Source organism: Podarcis erhardii (assembly GCF_964252035.2).
Source record: "Podarcis erhardii genome assembly, chromosome: 10".
NCBI lineage: Eukaryota > Metazoa > Chordata > Lepidosauria > Squamata > Lacertidae > Podarcis > Podarcis erhardii.
In genome coordinates this window covers 67,722,827-67,740,542 of record NC_138500.1, presented here as the reverse complement: position 1 = coordinate 67,740,542, position 17,716 = coordinate 67,722,827, and the positions used below count along the sequence as shown (strand labels likewise).

General features: G+C 41.9%; 1 protein-coding gene across 2 annotated transcripts in view; it reads left to right on the top strand.

Annotated features, from left to right (window-relative positions):
• Positions 1-17,716, top strand: part of ABCD2 (ATP binding cassette subfamily D member 2) — a 78,796-nt gene that overhangs the window by 46,015 nt on the left and 15,065 nt on the right. For both annotated transcript variants that reach the window (XM_081877914.1, XM_081877913.1), the window contains exons 4-6: positions 1,782-1,950; positions 8,117-8,211; positions 13,123-13,268. In XM_081877914.1, coding sequence (XP_081734040.1) covers positions 1,782-1,950; positions 8,117-8,211; positions 13,123-13,268 — 410 coding nt within the window. The remainder of the gene's footprint in view (positions 1-1,781; positions 1,951-8,116; positions 8,212-13,122; positions 13,269-17,716) is intronic.

Here is a 17,716-nt window from a genome sequence, read left to right as displayed (position 1 = left end):
GTATTCCCATTCAAATTGTTAGTTCAGCAAATCCTCACCATTAGTTTTTACTTATTTCTAAACCTTATTTTTCATATCTCTTAAGCATTACAGCTGGAAATCACTTAATTTCTGTCCAACATCGTTCTAACATTCATTAATTTTACAATATTTCTGTAAATAGTCTTTAAACTTCTTCCAGTCTTCTTCCGCCAACTCTTTTCCCTGGTCTCGGATTCTGCCGTTCATTTCTGCCACTTTAGCACTACTTGTCAATCCTTTTGAAACAGCGGGGTTTAGACAGGAACAGGGCAGGAACAGATCAGGAAGGGAATTTATCTCTACTTAACACCCATTCATTATAACCCTTGTGGTGGGTACCATTTTATCACCCCGTCTTTGTTTTGTTAAAGTCAATCTTTCAGTTATTGCTCAAATTCTTTTCTAGTTAAAGAGAGGTGTGTAAGATCATAACGCTATGGACTTCGACTTGTGCAGCACTATAGGATTAGAGCAGCATGTTTTTGTAGCGCAGGACATCTCTCTTCGTTTTCTTTTAAAGCCAGAAAAATCCTACAGCCGTATTTAAAAATCAATTGCAAAATAAAAGCCGGGATGTAAAATGGTTACAGTGGATGCATGCTGTGCTGAATCTGGCTGCTCCTACAACAGCAATGGCATGTCCAGAACATTGCAGGACATAGACATAAAAAAAATCACAGTATGCTTGAAAGTGTGTGCAATAGTAGTCTGAATCTTGTTGTGTTTGACCTGATATGTGAGCATGCATGAGTGTGTGTGCATGCACACATGCATTTAGATCAGGGGTCAGCAAATTTTTTTCAGCAGGGGGCCAGTCCACTGTTCCTCAGGCCTTGTGGGGGGCCGGACTATATTTTGAAAAAAATATATGAATGAATTCCTATGCCCCACAAATAACCCAGAGATGCATTTTAAATAAAAGGACACATTCTACTCATGTAAAAACACACTGATTCCCAAACCGTCTGCAGGCCGGATTGAGAAGGCGATTGGGCCAGATCCGGCCCCCGGGCCTTAGTTTGCCTACCCGTGATGTAGATGAATTGGGGAGTCCACAACAGACCATTAATCCAGTTTTCGTTGAGGTGCAAAATTCCTCCTTCAAATAACATCTCAAGCAAATGTTTCCGGGATGGAAGGGGGGGGGGAATAAATTGGTAAACAGACATCAAGCCCTACTTTTAAATCAAACAGTGGGGTGTCCTGGCACTTGCCTAGAATTTAATGTTTACGAGTGCATCTGAAAGCCAGCCAGTCTTTGACAGGCAAGCAGGAGGGCATTAGGCCTAGAGTTGCTTTCTGTATCAGTCACCAGATGCTGGTTGAAGCCAAGTGAACAGCGTTGCCTTTCTCTAAGAAGCTGGCAGCACCAGCAGAAATGTAAAAGAAAAGGTTACTACTTAATTTTTCCTTGAGGTTGTTATTTCTTGGTCCACAAATCACAGACAACTTAAAACTGCTGAAGTTTCTCCTGCCCCAGCCATCCAGTGATTTTCAGGAGGTGATGTCATCATCATCATCATACCCTACAACCGCTAAGAAGCTGAACTTCTATAGGAAGCTCCTATCCTTAGGAAGAAATATCTGAATGCCCATCAAAATTGGATTCAGTGCTTTCATGGAATCATCTTGTTCCCCTGGAATAACAGAACACAATGCACATTACACGATGGTATACTTGGTAGAGTAAAAGCACGTGCTGCAATAATTCGTCGGCACAGTTCTGTTTTTAATCTTTGCAATCGTTTACCGTTTTGCAGGTCACAGAGTTGGCAGGCTACACAGCTCGTGTGTACAACATGTTTTCAGTCTTCGATGAAGTGAAGAGGGGCATTTACAAAAGGACAGCTGTTTCTCAAGAATGTGAAAGCAACAATAAGAAAAGAGATAAAACAGAGCAACATATCGATGGCCCATTGGAAATCAAGGGTAATGAATGATGGATTTTTAATTTTTTTTTAAGATTCCTCTTTAAGAACTTGCAATTTGAAATTGAAAACCTGGGACAGCTATTTAAACAAAACTATCCACTTAATTTGTTTCCTAGAATAATAGATCCTGGTACTTTCTGGTCCCAGCTACGCATATTCCACATCCAACTCTTGACTTTTATAAACTGTTTTCTGTGAGATGCTAAAGGCTGATCTGTGCATTTAATAATAATAATAATAATAATAATAATAATAATAATAATAATAGTAAAAGCAACATGTTACCTGGTTCCTGTGGCTGCACCATTTCAGATGCAAGGTGACATACCTGAATACTCCACCACTTCAAAATCCCCCTGCACATGGAAACATAGCATGTCAGGAAGATAATTCTAGTTTAGTATTCTCCATGATAGAATGAAAAATGTGGCAGCGCATTTCAAACTTTCACTTTTCCACCTTGGTGCAATCCCAGGAATTGTATGAGTACATTTGCGTGATGGTCTTCTGTTAATGGAATCCCAATATTTTCAGCTTTCCCTTTCTTTGCTTTCCTCTTCATACCTCTGACTTCTTATGGGACGCCATGCTGCTTGCCTTCCAGTAGCCCTCTCTAAATAATTTTTTGTAACTCTTCATTGAATACTTATTTTATTTCCTGGCTTATCCAGAAAACTTCCCTCCCCATTATCTCCTCTTTAACAAACCTTAGTAAATACTCTTTTCTTGTTCATTGCTTCCAATGCATACTCTCCCCCCCCAGCTGATCTTTGACTGCTCCTCATTCTGTCTATTATTTTGGGGGTCATCTCGCTTGCAGGGTTGTTAAATGATGGCTTTTAAGGTGCTGCCATAAACATGTATTGAATTCCACAGCATCCTAGCATGTTGTGAAATAGGGTAGGATTGGAGGACTTACTCAAACGAAGAGAACTTGTTGTTTAGTCATTTAGTTGTGTCCGACTTTTCGTGACCCCATGGATTAGAGCACGCCAGGCACCCCTGTCTTCCACTGCCTCCCGCAGTTTGGTCAAACTCATGTTCGTTGCTTCAAGAACACTGTCCAACCATCTCGTCCTCTGTCGTCCCCTTCTCCTTGTGCCCTCCATCTTTCCCAACATCAGGGTCTTTTCCAGGGAGTCTTCTCTTCTCATGAGGTGGCCAAAGTATTGGAGCCTCAGCTTCAGGATCTGTCCTTCCAGTGAGCACTCAGGGCTGATTTCCTTAAGAATGGAAAGGTTTGATCTTCTTGCAGTCCATGGGACTCTCAAGAGTCTCCTCCAGCACCATAATTCAAAAGCATCAATTCTTCGGCAGTCAGCCTTCTTGATGGTCCAGCTCTCACTTCCATACATCACTACTGGGAAAACCATGGCTTTAACTATACGGACCTTTGTTGGCAAGGTGATGTCTCTACTTTTTAAGATGCTGTCTACGTTTGTCATTGCTTTTCTCCCAAGAAGCAGGCATCTTTTCGTGACTGCTGTCACCATCTGCAGTGATCATGGAGCACAAGAAAGTAAAATCTCTCACTGCCTCCATTTCTTCCCTTTCTATTTGCCAGGAGATGATGGGACCAGTGGCCATGATCTTCATTTTTTTGATGTTGAGTTTCAGACCATATTTTGGTCTATCCTCTTTTACCCTCATTAAGTGGTTCTTTAAGAGAACTTACTGAAAAGTAATTTCTGGTTCTGCAGTGAGGTTTCAAATCATGTGCACTTTTCTAAATTGTAACCACATTTTCTGGTTAAGTTTTGTGTTCTGAGGATAGTACTCCCAGCTCTCTGTCAAAGTCCATGAGTTGAAAATTACAACCTTTTTATGTAGGATGGAGACTGTAAAGGAGACAATCTTGACTTTAGATATTTCTAACTACATCTCAGATAGGTATTTTACCCTATACCATTATGTTTCCTTCACTTCTCATGATCAAAAGTGTAAAATAAATCAGTTATATAGCCCACTACTGTATTTATTGTAATCTACAATTATAGTAAGGGACGCGGGTGGCGCTGTGGGTAAAACCTCAGTGCCTAGGACTTGCCGATCGTATGGTCAGCGGTTCGAATCCCTGCGGTGGGGTGAGCTCCTGTCTTTCGGTCCCAGCTCCTGCCCACCTAGCAGTTCGAAAGCACCCCTAAGTGCAAGTAGATAAATAGGTACCGCTTCATAGCGGGAAGGTAAATGGCATTTCCGTGTGCTGCGCTGGTGCCGGCTCTCCAGAGCAGCTTCGTCACGCTGGCCACGTGACCCGGAAGTGTCTCCGGACAGTGCTGGCTCCCGGCCTCTTAAGTGAGATGGGCGCACAACCCTAGAGTCGGACACGACTGGCCCGTACGGGCAGGGGTACCTTTACCTTTACAATTATAGTGGCATACAACAATGGGGTTTAGGGAAGGTCATTCTATAAATACATTGTCAAAAGTGTGGCTATAATATGCTGCTACTGCTTTAGTCGTTCCCTGGTTACAAATCTGGATTATTTAAAAGCATATCTGAACTCTTGTTAATCTTCGGAGAAATGCTGCCAGACTTTATAATGAATCTATTGTTTATTTTAGATTAGGAACAATAGTTGAATAGTTTTCAGCTATTTGGAACAGTTTTAAGTCTTTGAGAAAAGGTATTGCATTCATTCAGTGATACATTCTTGCGATGAAGAAGGGTTTCAGTATTTAGGTTAGACATGTGGATTCATATAAGTTAAGAAAAAGTCAAATGGCTCTGCCTTTCTTATTACTTTCTGAACACTTTCTGCTCATCTGTAGCGAAGCGTGCTTTGGATATCAAAATACGATGCTAAACCGGTGAATTCAGAAGCTAGAGGCTGGTTTCAGTGTAATGTTTAAGATCAGATTCACAGAAACAGCTGTGAGACTCCTGTTTAGCATTAGGTAAGGCAGTGCCCTTCACATCCAGCCAAAAGGAGACAGGCTAACCTTTCTGTTTTTGTTTTTTTAAAAAATAAATATTTATTAGAGTTTCCAATTTAATACAAAAAACTGAAATACAAAAATACAAAAAATACACAATCAAAAAAGAAAAAAACCAAAACAAAACAAGTATAGTTTCCAAAACTTATTTCTATTACTTTGTTTCTCGAACCTCCTCTCACCTCCCCCTTTTGTATTCCAGTTCGAATCTTAATTCAGCAAATCCTTATTATAACTTATTTGTAACTTATTTTAGCTTATTACTCCACTTTTACTTTACAGCTGGTAACCACTTAATTTCTGTCCAACAACATTCTAACATTCATTAATTTTGCAATATTTCTGCAAATAAACTTTAAATTTCCTCCAATCCTCTTCCGCCGACTCTTTTCCCTGGTCTCGGATTCTGCCAGTCATTTCTGCCAATCCCATATAGTCGATCATCTTCATCTGCCATTCTTCCAGAGTGGGTAAATCTTGTGTCTTCCAATATTTCGCAATCAGTATTCTTGCTGCTGTTGTTGCGTACATAAAAAAGGTTTTGTCCTTCTTTAGCACTAATTGGCCGACCATGCCCAGAAGAAAGGCCTCTGGTTTCTTCAAGAAAGTGTACTTAAGTACTTTTCTCAATTCATGATATATCATTTCCCAGAAGGCCTTAATCCTTGGGCACGTCCACCAAAGGTGAAAGAATGTACCTTCAATCTCTTTACACTTCCAACATTTATTATCAGGCAAATGATAAATTTTTGCAAGCTTGACTGGAGTTATGTACCACCTATAGATCATTTTCATAACATTCTCTCTTAAGGCATTACATGCCGTAAATTTCAAACCGGTGTTCCATAACTGCTCCCAGTCAGCAAACATAATGTTGTGTCCGACGTCTTGTGCCCCAGGCTAACCTTTCTGTGGCCCAACACACAACACCGTATTCCAGCTAATGGCTGGAAAGAGCGTTCCTGCTCCATCTGCTGGGACTTAAAAGAAATAACCATGCAGTGTGCTTTAATGCTGTTTAATCACCCCTAATACCATTCATTCTCCCTAATGCTAAGTGAAGGTGAAGCCAAGGAGTGCGTTGCAGACTTAGAAGATCCTGGAAGGAGAAGGGTGGGTTCAGAAGTTGTGCTGTAGCCTAGGGATTGCCAATCAGAAGGTCGGCGGTTCGAATCCCCCGACGGGGTGAGCTCCCGTTGCTTGGTCCCTGCTCCTGCCAACCTAGCAGTTCGAAAGCATGTCAAAGTGCAAGTAGATAAATAGGTACCGCTTCGGGGGGAAGGTAAACAGTGTTTCCGTACGCTGCTCTGGTTCGCCAGAAGCAGCTTAGTCATGCTGGCCACATGACCCGGAAGCTGTATGCCAGCTCCCTCGGCCAATAAAGCAAAATGAGCGCCACAATCCCAGAGTCGTCTGCGACTGGACCTAATGGTCAGGGGTTCCTTTACCTTTACCTTTAGATAGAGATAGATTTTCCAATATTGTTCCAATAACAGCCTCATTATAACAATGCCAATTTTATCCAATTAATACAATTATTAAAACCAATTATTTATATACTGAATTTTACAGTTTAAAGTGACTTCCTCACCTAATGGTCAGGGGTCCCTTTCCCATCTGGAGTTGGTGGCAAAAACATAAATACTACATACCGTATTTTTCCATGTATTGGACGAGTTTTTTTGACACAAAAATCATGTCAAAAAACTGGGGTCATCCAAAACACAAATAGTGGCATGGGGGTGGGAGATGCTGGGGGCACTGGCTAGTGACACGCAGCTTCTCCCGATGCCACAGTGAGCGGGGAGCGATCTGGGGGCATAGGCTTGCGGCGCGCAGCTTTCCCCAATGCCGCTGCGTGCGGGAAGCACTCCCTGAATTGTTTCTCGAATGCAGCGGCATGAAGGAAGGTGCCCTCCGGCCTACAAGCTGGCTGGCTGGAGCGCAACTTCCCTCGATGCTGCTGCGCGAGGGAAACACTCCCTACCTGCGTCCGAGAAACGATCTATTTTTTTTAAGCATGATTTTTATTGAGTTTTCCATATTTCATACATTTTCATTACACAAATCCATAACTTAAAACATTGCTTACACAAAGCATCGACCTCCTTCCCTCCCACTTACTGACTTCCACACATCTTTTACCAATTCTTCACATTTCTATTGCCACTTTTTTACCTTATATCTATCTTTTAACGTTCACCTCCTTGTATGTAAATCAGCTGCTTATTTTCACATTCCCAAACAATTCACCTCAGTCCTACAAACGTTTTCAAATGTTTACAGTTTTCTTTCATATAAAATATAAATTTGCTCCAGTCCTTTTGAAACAGTTCATTGTGCTGATGAAACGATCTAGGATGTGTTTCCTGCTCACAGCTGCGTGAGGGGAGAGGCTCAACAACTTTGGGCCATCTCCCCTCATTTTCTTAAAATTGAGTCCCCCAAAATAGATGGAAAAGTACGGTAATACACGTTGGCTGTTCTTCTACTTGGTGTATGAGTGACATCCGTGAGGTTTGTAAAGATGACCACCAGCTGAGTAACAAAGACTGAACATAACAGTCAGCCATCACAGAAAGTGTGGTGTTTTCAATGATAATGATGATGATGATAAAATAAATTTTATTTATACCCCGCCCTCCCCAGCCAAGAGCGGGCTCAGGGCAGCTAACAACCGATATAAAAACAAGTTGATTGAAATACAACTAAAAAAAACCAAGATTAAAATAAAACAAAACATTAAAAGGCAGCCTCATCACAGGAGGAGAAAGGAAAAAAGAAAGAGGGGGAGGGAATCAAATTGATCCCAAGCCAAATGCCAGGCGTAACAACTCTGTCTTACAGGCCATGCGGAAAGAAATCAGATCCTGCAGGGCCCTGGTCTCATGAGACAGAGCGTTCCACCAGGCCAGAGCCAGTGTTGAAAAGGCCCTGGCTCTGGTTGAAGCCAATCTAACTTCCTTAGGGCCCGGGACCTCTAGGGTGTTGCTGTTTATGGACCTTAAGGTCCTCCGTGGGGCGTACCGGGAGAGGTGGTCCTGTAGGTACGAGGGTCCTAGGCGTTTCAGAGGAAGGTCGTCCACCAATGATCAATGCATGTATAAGCATCCATTGATCTGATGATGCATGAATAAGCCCTCCCAAGACTGACAGCTTTTTGGCTGTCTTCCTGTACATGTGTGTGCTTCACTAACATGTTGTTTTTTTTGTTTGTTTTAATTGCAGGAAGAGTAATAGATGTTGATCATGGAATTATCTGTGAAAACGTTCCTATCATTACCCCAAATGGAGATGTGGTGGCGTCAAGGCTAAACTTCAAAGTAAGACGATGTGCAAGAATCTTCTGACTGTGGCCACCACAGTTAGCACAAATGCACCATGAAGTTCACGTACCTTCTGTTAATTAATTGGACAACAATGTACAGTGGTGCCCCGCAAGACGAATGCCTCGCAAGACGAAAAACCCGCTAGACGAAAGGGTTTTCCGTTTTTCGAGGCGCTTCGCAAGACGAATTTCCCTATGGGCTTGCTTCACAAGACAAAACGAATTTCCCTATGGGCTTGCTTCGCAAGACGAAAACGTCTTGCGAGTCTTGCGGGTTTTTCCGCTCCCCCCCTTTTTCTAAGCCGCTGATAGCCACTAAGCCGCTTATAGCCGCTTATAGCCGCTTATAGCCGCTTATAGCCGCTAAGCCGCTAATAGCGCTAATCCGCTAAGCTGCTAATAGGGAAGCTTCGCAAGACGAAAAAACTGCAAGACGAAGAGACTCGCGGAACGGATTCTTTTCATCTTGCGAGGCACCACTGTAGAAAAGAGGGGGAATCAAGGAAAGCAGACATAGTGACTCAACGCTAGAAGCAGATGCTTACAGTTTCTCTGACTTTAGTAAACAGGGAGACAGGATTCCCCTTCTCATGCTGTGGCCCACACATTAAATCAATGTGCAGAGGAAAACAGGCATCTATTGGTCTTTTCCCCTGTCCATTGCAGAGATCATGAGAAAAGACTATACATGCATGTAAACTATTACAGTGGTGCCCCGCAAGACGAATGCCTCGCAAGACGAAAAACTCGCTAGACGAAAGAGTTTTCCGTTTTTGAGGTGCTTCACAAGACGAATTTCCCTATGGGCTTGCTTCGCAAGACGAAAACGTATTGCGAGTTCTTGCGAGTTTTTTCCCTCCCCCCCTTTTTCTAAGCCGCTAATAGCGCTAATCCGCTAATCCGCTAATGGCCGTGCTTCGCAAGACGAAAAAACCGCAAGACGAAGAGACTCGCGGAACGAATTAATTTCGTCTTGCGAGGCACCACTGTACACATCTAGGAACAGTACTTGTAGTAAAGAGTCCTTGCCATGTATACAGGCCCCGTGTAAGTACAGTCCTTTACTTTATTCTACTCACGTAAAAACACCAGGCAGGCCCCACAAATAACCCAGAGATGCATTTTAAATAAAAGGACACATTCTACTCATGTAAAAACGCGGATTCCCAGACTGTCGGCAGGCCGGATTGAGAAGGCGATTGGGCCAGATCCGGCCCCAGGCTTTAGGTTAGTGACCCTTGGTTAATAGCGTAGTGCGTCCAAAGAGACTGGGCTCTGAGATTCACGATCTGTCTTTTTGCAGTCTGTAAACAAGGATTGTATATCAGTAAACTGATCCTGTTCCTTTTAAAAGTCGGTAGGAGCCTTCAGGATTTGAAGCATGGCTCATTTCCAGCCAAACGGACCTTGAGTTTTAAGGAACTAAGCACATGTGCAGGCTACGGAATTGCAAACTTCAGAGGGGAATCTAAAAAAAATTATAATTAAATTAGGACATGGTCAGGAGGGAGGGAATTTATCTTTGTGCTTCTGTGTTCTTGATACGGTTTCCTGATCTTGACACATAAGTGCTTCAGCACCAATATGCACCCAAGAGTTTCTCTGGCTTTCCCATTCATTTTAATACATAGAATCATAGAATCATAGAATCGTAGAGTTGAAAGAGACCACAAGGGCCATCGAGTCCAACCCCCTGCCAAGCAGGAAACACCATCAGAGCACTCCTGACATATGGTTGTCAAGCCTCTGCTTAAAGACCTCCAAAGAAGGAGACTCCACCACACTCCTTGGCAGCAAATTCCACTGTCGAACAGCTCTTACTACTGTCAGGAAGTTCTTCCTAATGTTTAGGTGGAATCTTCTTTCTTGTAGTTTGGATCCATTGCTCATCATCTGCATTCATTAATTTCTGCGTGTTCTGCAGTTCCATCTGCTGAGATGAAGCAGGACCCACCTGAGCAGAGGACACCATAAATGGCAGAGTATCAGCAATGGAATTGGACTATGTGATTTTCCAGATAGCCCATAATTTTTCCTAGAGGATCCTTTTAGGGGCTTCCTCCACAGTAAAGAATAGAAGCATATAACCTCTCTCCCTACATATGCATAGATCCATGTGATATCATTGTTCCACGCTGCTTCCTCATGGGGTGGGGGGGGTGAGTCATATGTGATGATGATGATGATGATAATGATGATGATGATGATGATGATGATGATGGTGAACCCATTACTTCACCAAGTGGATAGCATTGCATGGCTTCATATGCAAATCAGCTGTTGGCCCATTGATGTGATAAACTTTTTCAGCCACATTAATTGGCTGAGAGCTGATCATGTAGATGCTGTCAGCCAGCAATACTGCATTTCTGCTCTATAAGACGCACCCGACCATAAGACGCACCTAGTTTTTAGAGGAGGAAAACAAGAAAGCAACGCAAAGCCTCTTGAGCGAAGAGGGAGGAGCGCTCCTGCTGCGCTCAAGAGGCTTTGGGTGGCTATCCCTGAAGCCAGAAGAGCAAGGGGGATTGGTGCGCACTGATCCCTCTTGCTCTTCTGGCTTCTGGGATAGCTGCGCAGCCTGCATTCGCTCTATAAGACGCACACACATTTCCCCTTACTTTTTAGGAGGGGAAAAGTGCGTCTTATAGAGTGAAAAATACGGTGCTTTATACCTGGCGAATTAGTAGGTACATCTTTATTCCTAGGACTTTCAGTGCTAGGAAATACAGTGGTACCTTGGGTTACATACGCTTCAGGTTACATACGCTTCAGGTTACAGACTCCGCTAAACCAGAAATAGTGCTTCAGGTTAACTTTGCTTCAGGATGAGAACAGAAATCGTGCTCCGGCGGCGCGGCGGCAGCAGGAGGCCCCATTAGCTAAAGTGGTGCTTTAGGTTAAGAACAGTTTCAGGTTAAGAACGGACGTCCGGAACAAATTAAGTACTTAACCCGAGGTACCACTGTAAACACCAGGAAATCTTTCACACTCCCCCCCACAGAACATTTTAGTGGGGAATTCCCAGTAGGCAATTGTGTGCTAATATTGCAACCATATGGCCAGGACTGATCGCGTGGGTTTTCCTCGCCTGATCAGCACTTCCCTAGGAATCATAGATTCTCTGTAGAATTGCAGAGTTGGAAGGGACCGCGAGGATCAGCCAGACCTTGCAATACAACCCTTGCAATACAGGAATCTTTCAGCCAATGTGGGGCTTGAACCCTCTACCCTGAGATTAAGAGTCTCCTGCTCTACCGACTGTGCTATTCCTCATTTGGCAGTAGGGGAATATATACAGTGGTGCCCCGCAAGACGAATGCCTCGCAAGACGGAAAACCCGCTAGACAAAAGGGTTTTCCGTTTCGGAGGTGCTTCGCAAAACGAATTTCCTATGGGTTTGCTTCGCAAGACGAAAATGTCTTGCGAGTTCCTGCGGGTTTTTTTTCCTCCCCCCCTTTTTCTAAGCTGCTAAGCCGCTTATCCGCTAAGCCGCTAAAAGCCACTAAAAGCCGCTAAACCGCTAATAGCGCTAATCCGCTAAGCCGTCAATGGGCTTGCTTCGCAAGACGAAAAAACCGCTATACGAAGAGAGTCGCGGAACGGATTCTTTTCATCTTGCGAGGCACCACTGTATCAGGTGGGAATAACCCAAGCAATTGGCATTACCGCACAGTGATAATGTTTTACACACAATGGTATGAGATTGTGGCATAGGGTATCAGTTCCCACTTCTCTCTCTCTCTCTCTCTCTGTGTGTGTGTGTGTGTGTAATTTGTTTTTTGGGGGGAGAGGGGGGTGTCTCATACTTTATTAGCACTATAACGTTTATGATGGTTGTAACTATACATGGTCTCTTTAAAAAGAGACACTTTCTAAGTGCAGAAGGGGTAAAAATTCTGGCGAAAAAATTCCATGTTTATTTATAGCTTTACTTCCTCCGCTCTGATATTCATTTAGATCTAAATATAAGCAGATGCATTTTTACTAAAGACAAATTGTTCACATACAATGAGATCCTAGATTTTCCATATTAATCTCACTGCATGAAGACTGCAAAACTCAACACAATGTGGAAAGCAAATCTTACGATTTTGACCTTAGTGTGGTCAAGTCACCTGAGGAAAGGTTTTGTCCTAAAACTGTAGGCTCAGACTAAGAAATATTGCGACTCTCGTTGATTATGACACATGTTGCATGGGCGTGTTTTTCACACACCTATTTTTGCAGAAGCCAAATGTTCCTACTTAGTAAAAAAATAAACTGCAGTTAGTTTATAGCCAATAGAGGAAGCACACCGGAATAAAACACAAGCTATGAATTATATATATATATGAAGCCACTGTTCTTGGTTATGGCAAATGGGACTCCACATTTATGCTTTGATTGCTTTTTCCTGCCCAAGCCACACTGGGAGCACAGAAGGCTAGTCTAAGAGTGTTTTTTATGCTTGATTCTCACTGCAGCATTCTTCTTCACTGCCGTGTTTTCCCCAAACATAATATTAAAAAGGTAAATTGTGTGGATCGCTGCGAATCATGTGCATAAGAAACACTCTTTAATGCTAAACTGTGGTTTAACATTCCAGTTTGCATCGCCCTCCCACCTCGCCTCTTTCGCTGCAGCAACAAGAAAGAGATGGGAAGCTTCCGCTTCCATGTTAGATTAACCACAGTTTAGCATGTTGCCTAAACCCTAAACTGTGGTTTGTCATAACTATGGTTGCTTGAAACAAGCCTGCTTCCTAAGCTGTAGTTTGAAGTTCAGACTGAAAACCATAGTTTGTTGAGACGCATTGTCATAACTCTAAGCTTTGGTTGACGTTGCATCAAAGTCAGTCCTGTGTTAGATTGCTGATGGAAATAATTGCTTTCTCAAAGGTTATTGTGTTTCTCATAACTTGTAGGTGGAAGAAGGTATGCATCTTCTAATCACTGGACCTAATGGTTGTGGGAAGAGTTCTCTCTTCAGGATTCTAAGTGGTTTGTGGCCTGTCTATGAAGGAGTTCTTTACAAACCACCTCCTCAGCATATGTTCTACATTCCTCAGAGGTTTGTGATTTTACTTGTATCTGTTTTCGCAAAACAATATATTTTTTATAAATTACAAGTATCTCAATCCCCTTCGCCTATGACATCTGCCCTCACCGCCATACCTCCCTCGCCCCACCACGGTAGCAATCCCAAGCCTCATACCAACCTCCATTTACAAAATAGAAAAACAAACCAAATCAAAAACAATTATACCAAACAAAACCAATCCCCACCCCACTCAATATCCAACCCCAAGCCAAAATAAAATGGAACAAAATAAAAATACATCAATAAAAACCACCGTTCACGGTGGTACAACAAAGTAAAAAGTAAAAACCCCTTTAAAACACTTTAAAACATATAAAAACATTTTAAACATTTGCTGCAGCAGCACCAGTGTCCTTAAAGCTGTAGCGGTGGCGGGTGTGGGCCCCGCCCCCTAGGCCTGGTGGAGTGGGCCTATAGGAGGGAGCGGCCTTCCTCAACCCCCACGATGCAGCAGCAGCAGCCTTAAAACTCCTGGTAGGATCACACTGGGACATTTCAGTCTCTTGTAATTCCCTACAAGACTTAAGCCACTTCCATCGATTTTTCTATTTTACTGCACAGAAAAGCCTGTGCTTCCTAGAGCCAGCGGCCAATAGGACACAAGGGTCTGGGTTTGGACATTTACCATAGTTTTAACAATTTTCAAGAATAACCCCACCTCATTTTTGTGGCATTCTCCTAATCACGCCCTGCTGAGTTGATCTCTGCTGCCTGGAGTAATTGACCTCAATTCTTTCTCTCATTCTTCCCCCTGCAGTTCTGGATCCTGGACTACTCACACACGGGCCAATTACTAGCTGTAAAGCATACAACAGGGCAGAAGGGCTTGCTGAAACAAAATAATCAGTGTTGCTGTAAATTTATTTTAAGCATCAGGGCAGTTGACAAAAGAAGTACTTTGGTTGTGACAAGTAACAGAGTTTTATAATGGCTAGGTGTAACCTAATCAATCAAATCTTTGATTTAAATAAAATCCCTACTGAATAACAGAATTTGCTCTAAGCCATCACAAAGCAAACAATTCACCTTTAAAGCCAAATGTTTCTACAGCATAATGGATTTACTTTCCTCTTTCTTTACCTTTTCTTCAGCTGTCATGCTTGAGCATAGAAGTGGCTGAGATGCCAAGTATTTTTATTAATGTGCCCAAGGCAACACTTTGCATATCACCTGAAATATCTTACTGTTGACTGACTGCTGCAAAAATTTTTATCAGGTATCTCTATATTTGACAGCCAATAAAAATGTGAGATTCCAAGACACATTTATATTCCTGCCCCCCATTTAACTAGGTCCACCAGGAATTATATGTTAGACATTTTGAAGTTGCTGTTGTTGGTGAAGTTGTTAGTGATGGCATGAAGATGGATAGAAGACTGCATTTTTATAATAATCATCAGTGTTACTGCTGGCCTGAAGTGTCACAAGTAGCAAGACTCCATAAAATACTCAACTATTTGTTCATGTGTGCTGATGTTTAGTTGCTTAATTTGACATTACAGAAATGAAAGCAGATTATCATCATGCAGAGTTATTTTCAACCCAACACACCTTTGAAAGCAATTTCTCACCCTAGGAAATCAGAGGAATACACACACCATTCACATACTGGGTTCCAACATAACACAAAGCCAAGCCATGTCTTAGCATGAATGAGCCAACACACATTACTCCCCTAGTCCTGCTTCCACCATGCTACCTGGAGCTAAATCATGGTTTGGTTTAGTTTGCATCTTAATCTTGGCTTGTGGTTTGCTTCCCCCACAAAAACCATGTGTGGTAAACAAAGAAAAACCCCCGGTTAGAGCTCATGGTTTATCTGGAGTGAGGTATTTTATTACATGTAAATGGAGTAAAAACTTGCTTCTAAAAAATGCTATACTCTTTATTATGTTTGTGGAATAGCCCAAGAATCTTTTAACCATTTATCTGGGATTAAGCAAATTTGAGCTGAGTGGGACTTATTTCTGAGTAGACATATGTAGAGCTGTAATGCATAACTTATTAAACTGATGGCGGGGGGGGGGAGATATAGTGCTCAAGGCAACTCATAGGAACAAAACAATTAAGAACAATTAACCAATATAAGATTATCGGAGGTCTACAAGTGTCAGCTGGGCTTCTTTGATTTCTTGGATTGGGGCGGGGGCAGGTATTGATTTTAGAAAAATGAGAGAAAGGCCATAGTCAACAACTGTTGACAGACTTCTTAAAAGGCTACACTAGCTTCCACTAGAGTGACGCTAGGGATGATTCTCAATCTCTAAACAGGAAAAATCAAAAAGAGGATTACTGAAATTTTCACATTGGCGTGGTAGGTGGGAGGATATAGGAAAAGAGGGGACTTACTCAGCGCCAGATACAGACACAGGGTAAGCACCAATTTGAAGAGTAATTAGGGTGCTCCAAAAGCAGAATATTGCTCTATCTTGACAAAAGCAAGTGGGACTTTTAATGATGTTTGGATCTTGTGCAATAGCTTGATTAAAAACTGCCCACTCCTAACATGAAAAGCACATTAGCTCTTACCTAGCTGCTGAAAGCAATGGAAGAGCTGGTATTGTTGCTTTCCGTGAGATTCAGCCATGAATAACTCTCAACTGAAGTGGGGACGATAAGCTTAAACCACCATGAGGCTTTTCTGTGTGAATATCTTTCAAGGGAAAGGGGCTTCTGGTGGTGTGCGAGGAACTTGTGGACCTTCAGATGCTTATAACTACAACTCCCATCAGCCCCAACAAGTGTGGCCAGTGGCCAGGAGTGATGGGAGATGTAGTTTAGCGACATCTGAAGGGCCAAGGCCTCACCACAACTGGGCTAGTGCAGGAAAACATCTATGGATTTATGTCATTATTTATGCCATCCTTCTTTCCAAAGTAGCCCAGGGCAGCCAACATAAAAAAGTCAAAACAATACATTTTAAAATGCAACAAAAACCTAATTAAAACATTTTGAACCCACCTAAGAACATTAAAAAAAAAAGAATATCTAAAAGCTTACAGGTTTCAAGTTGTCCTGACCTGTATCTTTTAGCCATCAAATGCCTGGGTAAACAGGAATGTTTTTAAACTTCTCCCGAAAGTCAATAATGAAGGAGACATGAATCTTACTCAGCACAGTTTGCAAATGCCACTATTTGTATTGGATTTCACTGAATTAGTAGACTAGCCCTTTAAGGCAACATGCCGTGTTGCCTTCCTAATTAAATGTAGCCCTAGCTGAATCTGCTCAGACAGGGATTGTCTTGATTCCCTATGGTTTAATTGAGAATTTTGCTTGCCTTCGTCCGTAAGAACTCTCCATTTATAAGTGAATACACAGATAGCCTTAGGAATTGTTTTTGTATCATTGTGCCTACTGATATAGCATGAGATACGGCCCAAAAATGTGACAATACTATTTACCATTATAAAATGTATAGGAGGAACCTGGGCAAGTCTCCAAGAAGGGAATATTAGCTTTAGAGATTAACTGTCATTTTCTCCCCTAGCGTCCCAGGCATTCTGGCCGTCTGCTAATTAGAAGCAGGGCTTAGAGTTAGAGAAATCCCAGACAGAGATTATATTTCCTAAAATACTTTGCACAACGTCAAAGTTGATATTTATAATGCCCCTTGCCTGGGAGGTTTTGAATGACGGAGGATTTGGTCAAAGTTAAGGAACACATATTTACACTTGCGCCCTAAGGTGTGTGTAAATGTCACGTAATAACTTTTTTAAAACCTTTTTTTAAATAATAAAAACTATGTAGATTACATCCAAAGCAAACATTTTGTACATAATTTTGCTTTCTTCGTTTAATTGGTGTTGCAGATTATTTCAATACTTGTTGCTATTACTTATTACATTCACCAGCTTATATTATTATTATTATTATTATTATTATTATTATTATTATTATTATTATTTTATACTCCGCCCATCTGGCTGGGTTTCCCCAGCAACTCTGGATGGCTTCCAACACACATAAAAACATAATAAAACATCAAACAGTAATAATAACTGACCAATAAAAAAAAGTAACAGTAACTTTAAAAGAAACAACTTATATCAAATAAAGCAAGATTCAACAATCTATTAGAATCTAATAGTAAACAGTATTGTTTGCTGATATTTAAACAGCTTACACTTACAATAAAGAATTACTAAAGTGCAATCAATAAAAGCAACGGCGAGTCACAATGCATAAAATGCCACAAACCATACAAAACCACGTAAGAGGATGGAATTGAGAATCAAGAACACGCAGCTTAATAAAATTATTTTTTTTAAATATCCCTGAACTCCTCTCCTCCCATCTGCTTCTGCTGTTCTTCAAGAAGCTCGGGCAGGGAGTTCAGGGTCCTTCCCCTCTCCACGTTATAGATAAAGATCAGCCCAGTGTGGTAGGTTAGCTGTGATGGGATCAGTGGCTCAGGG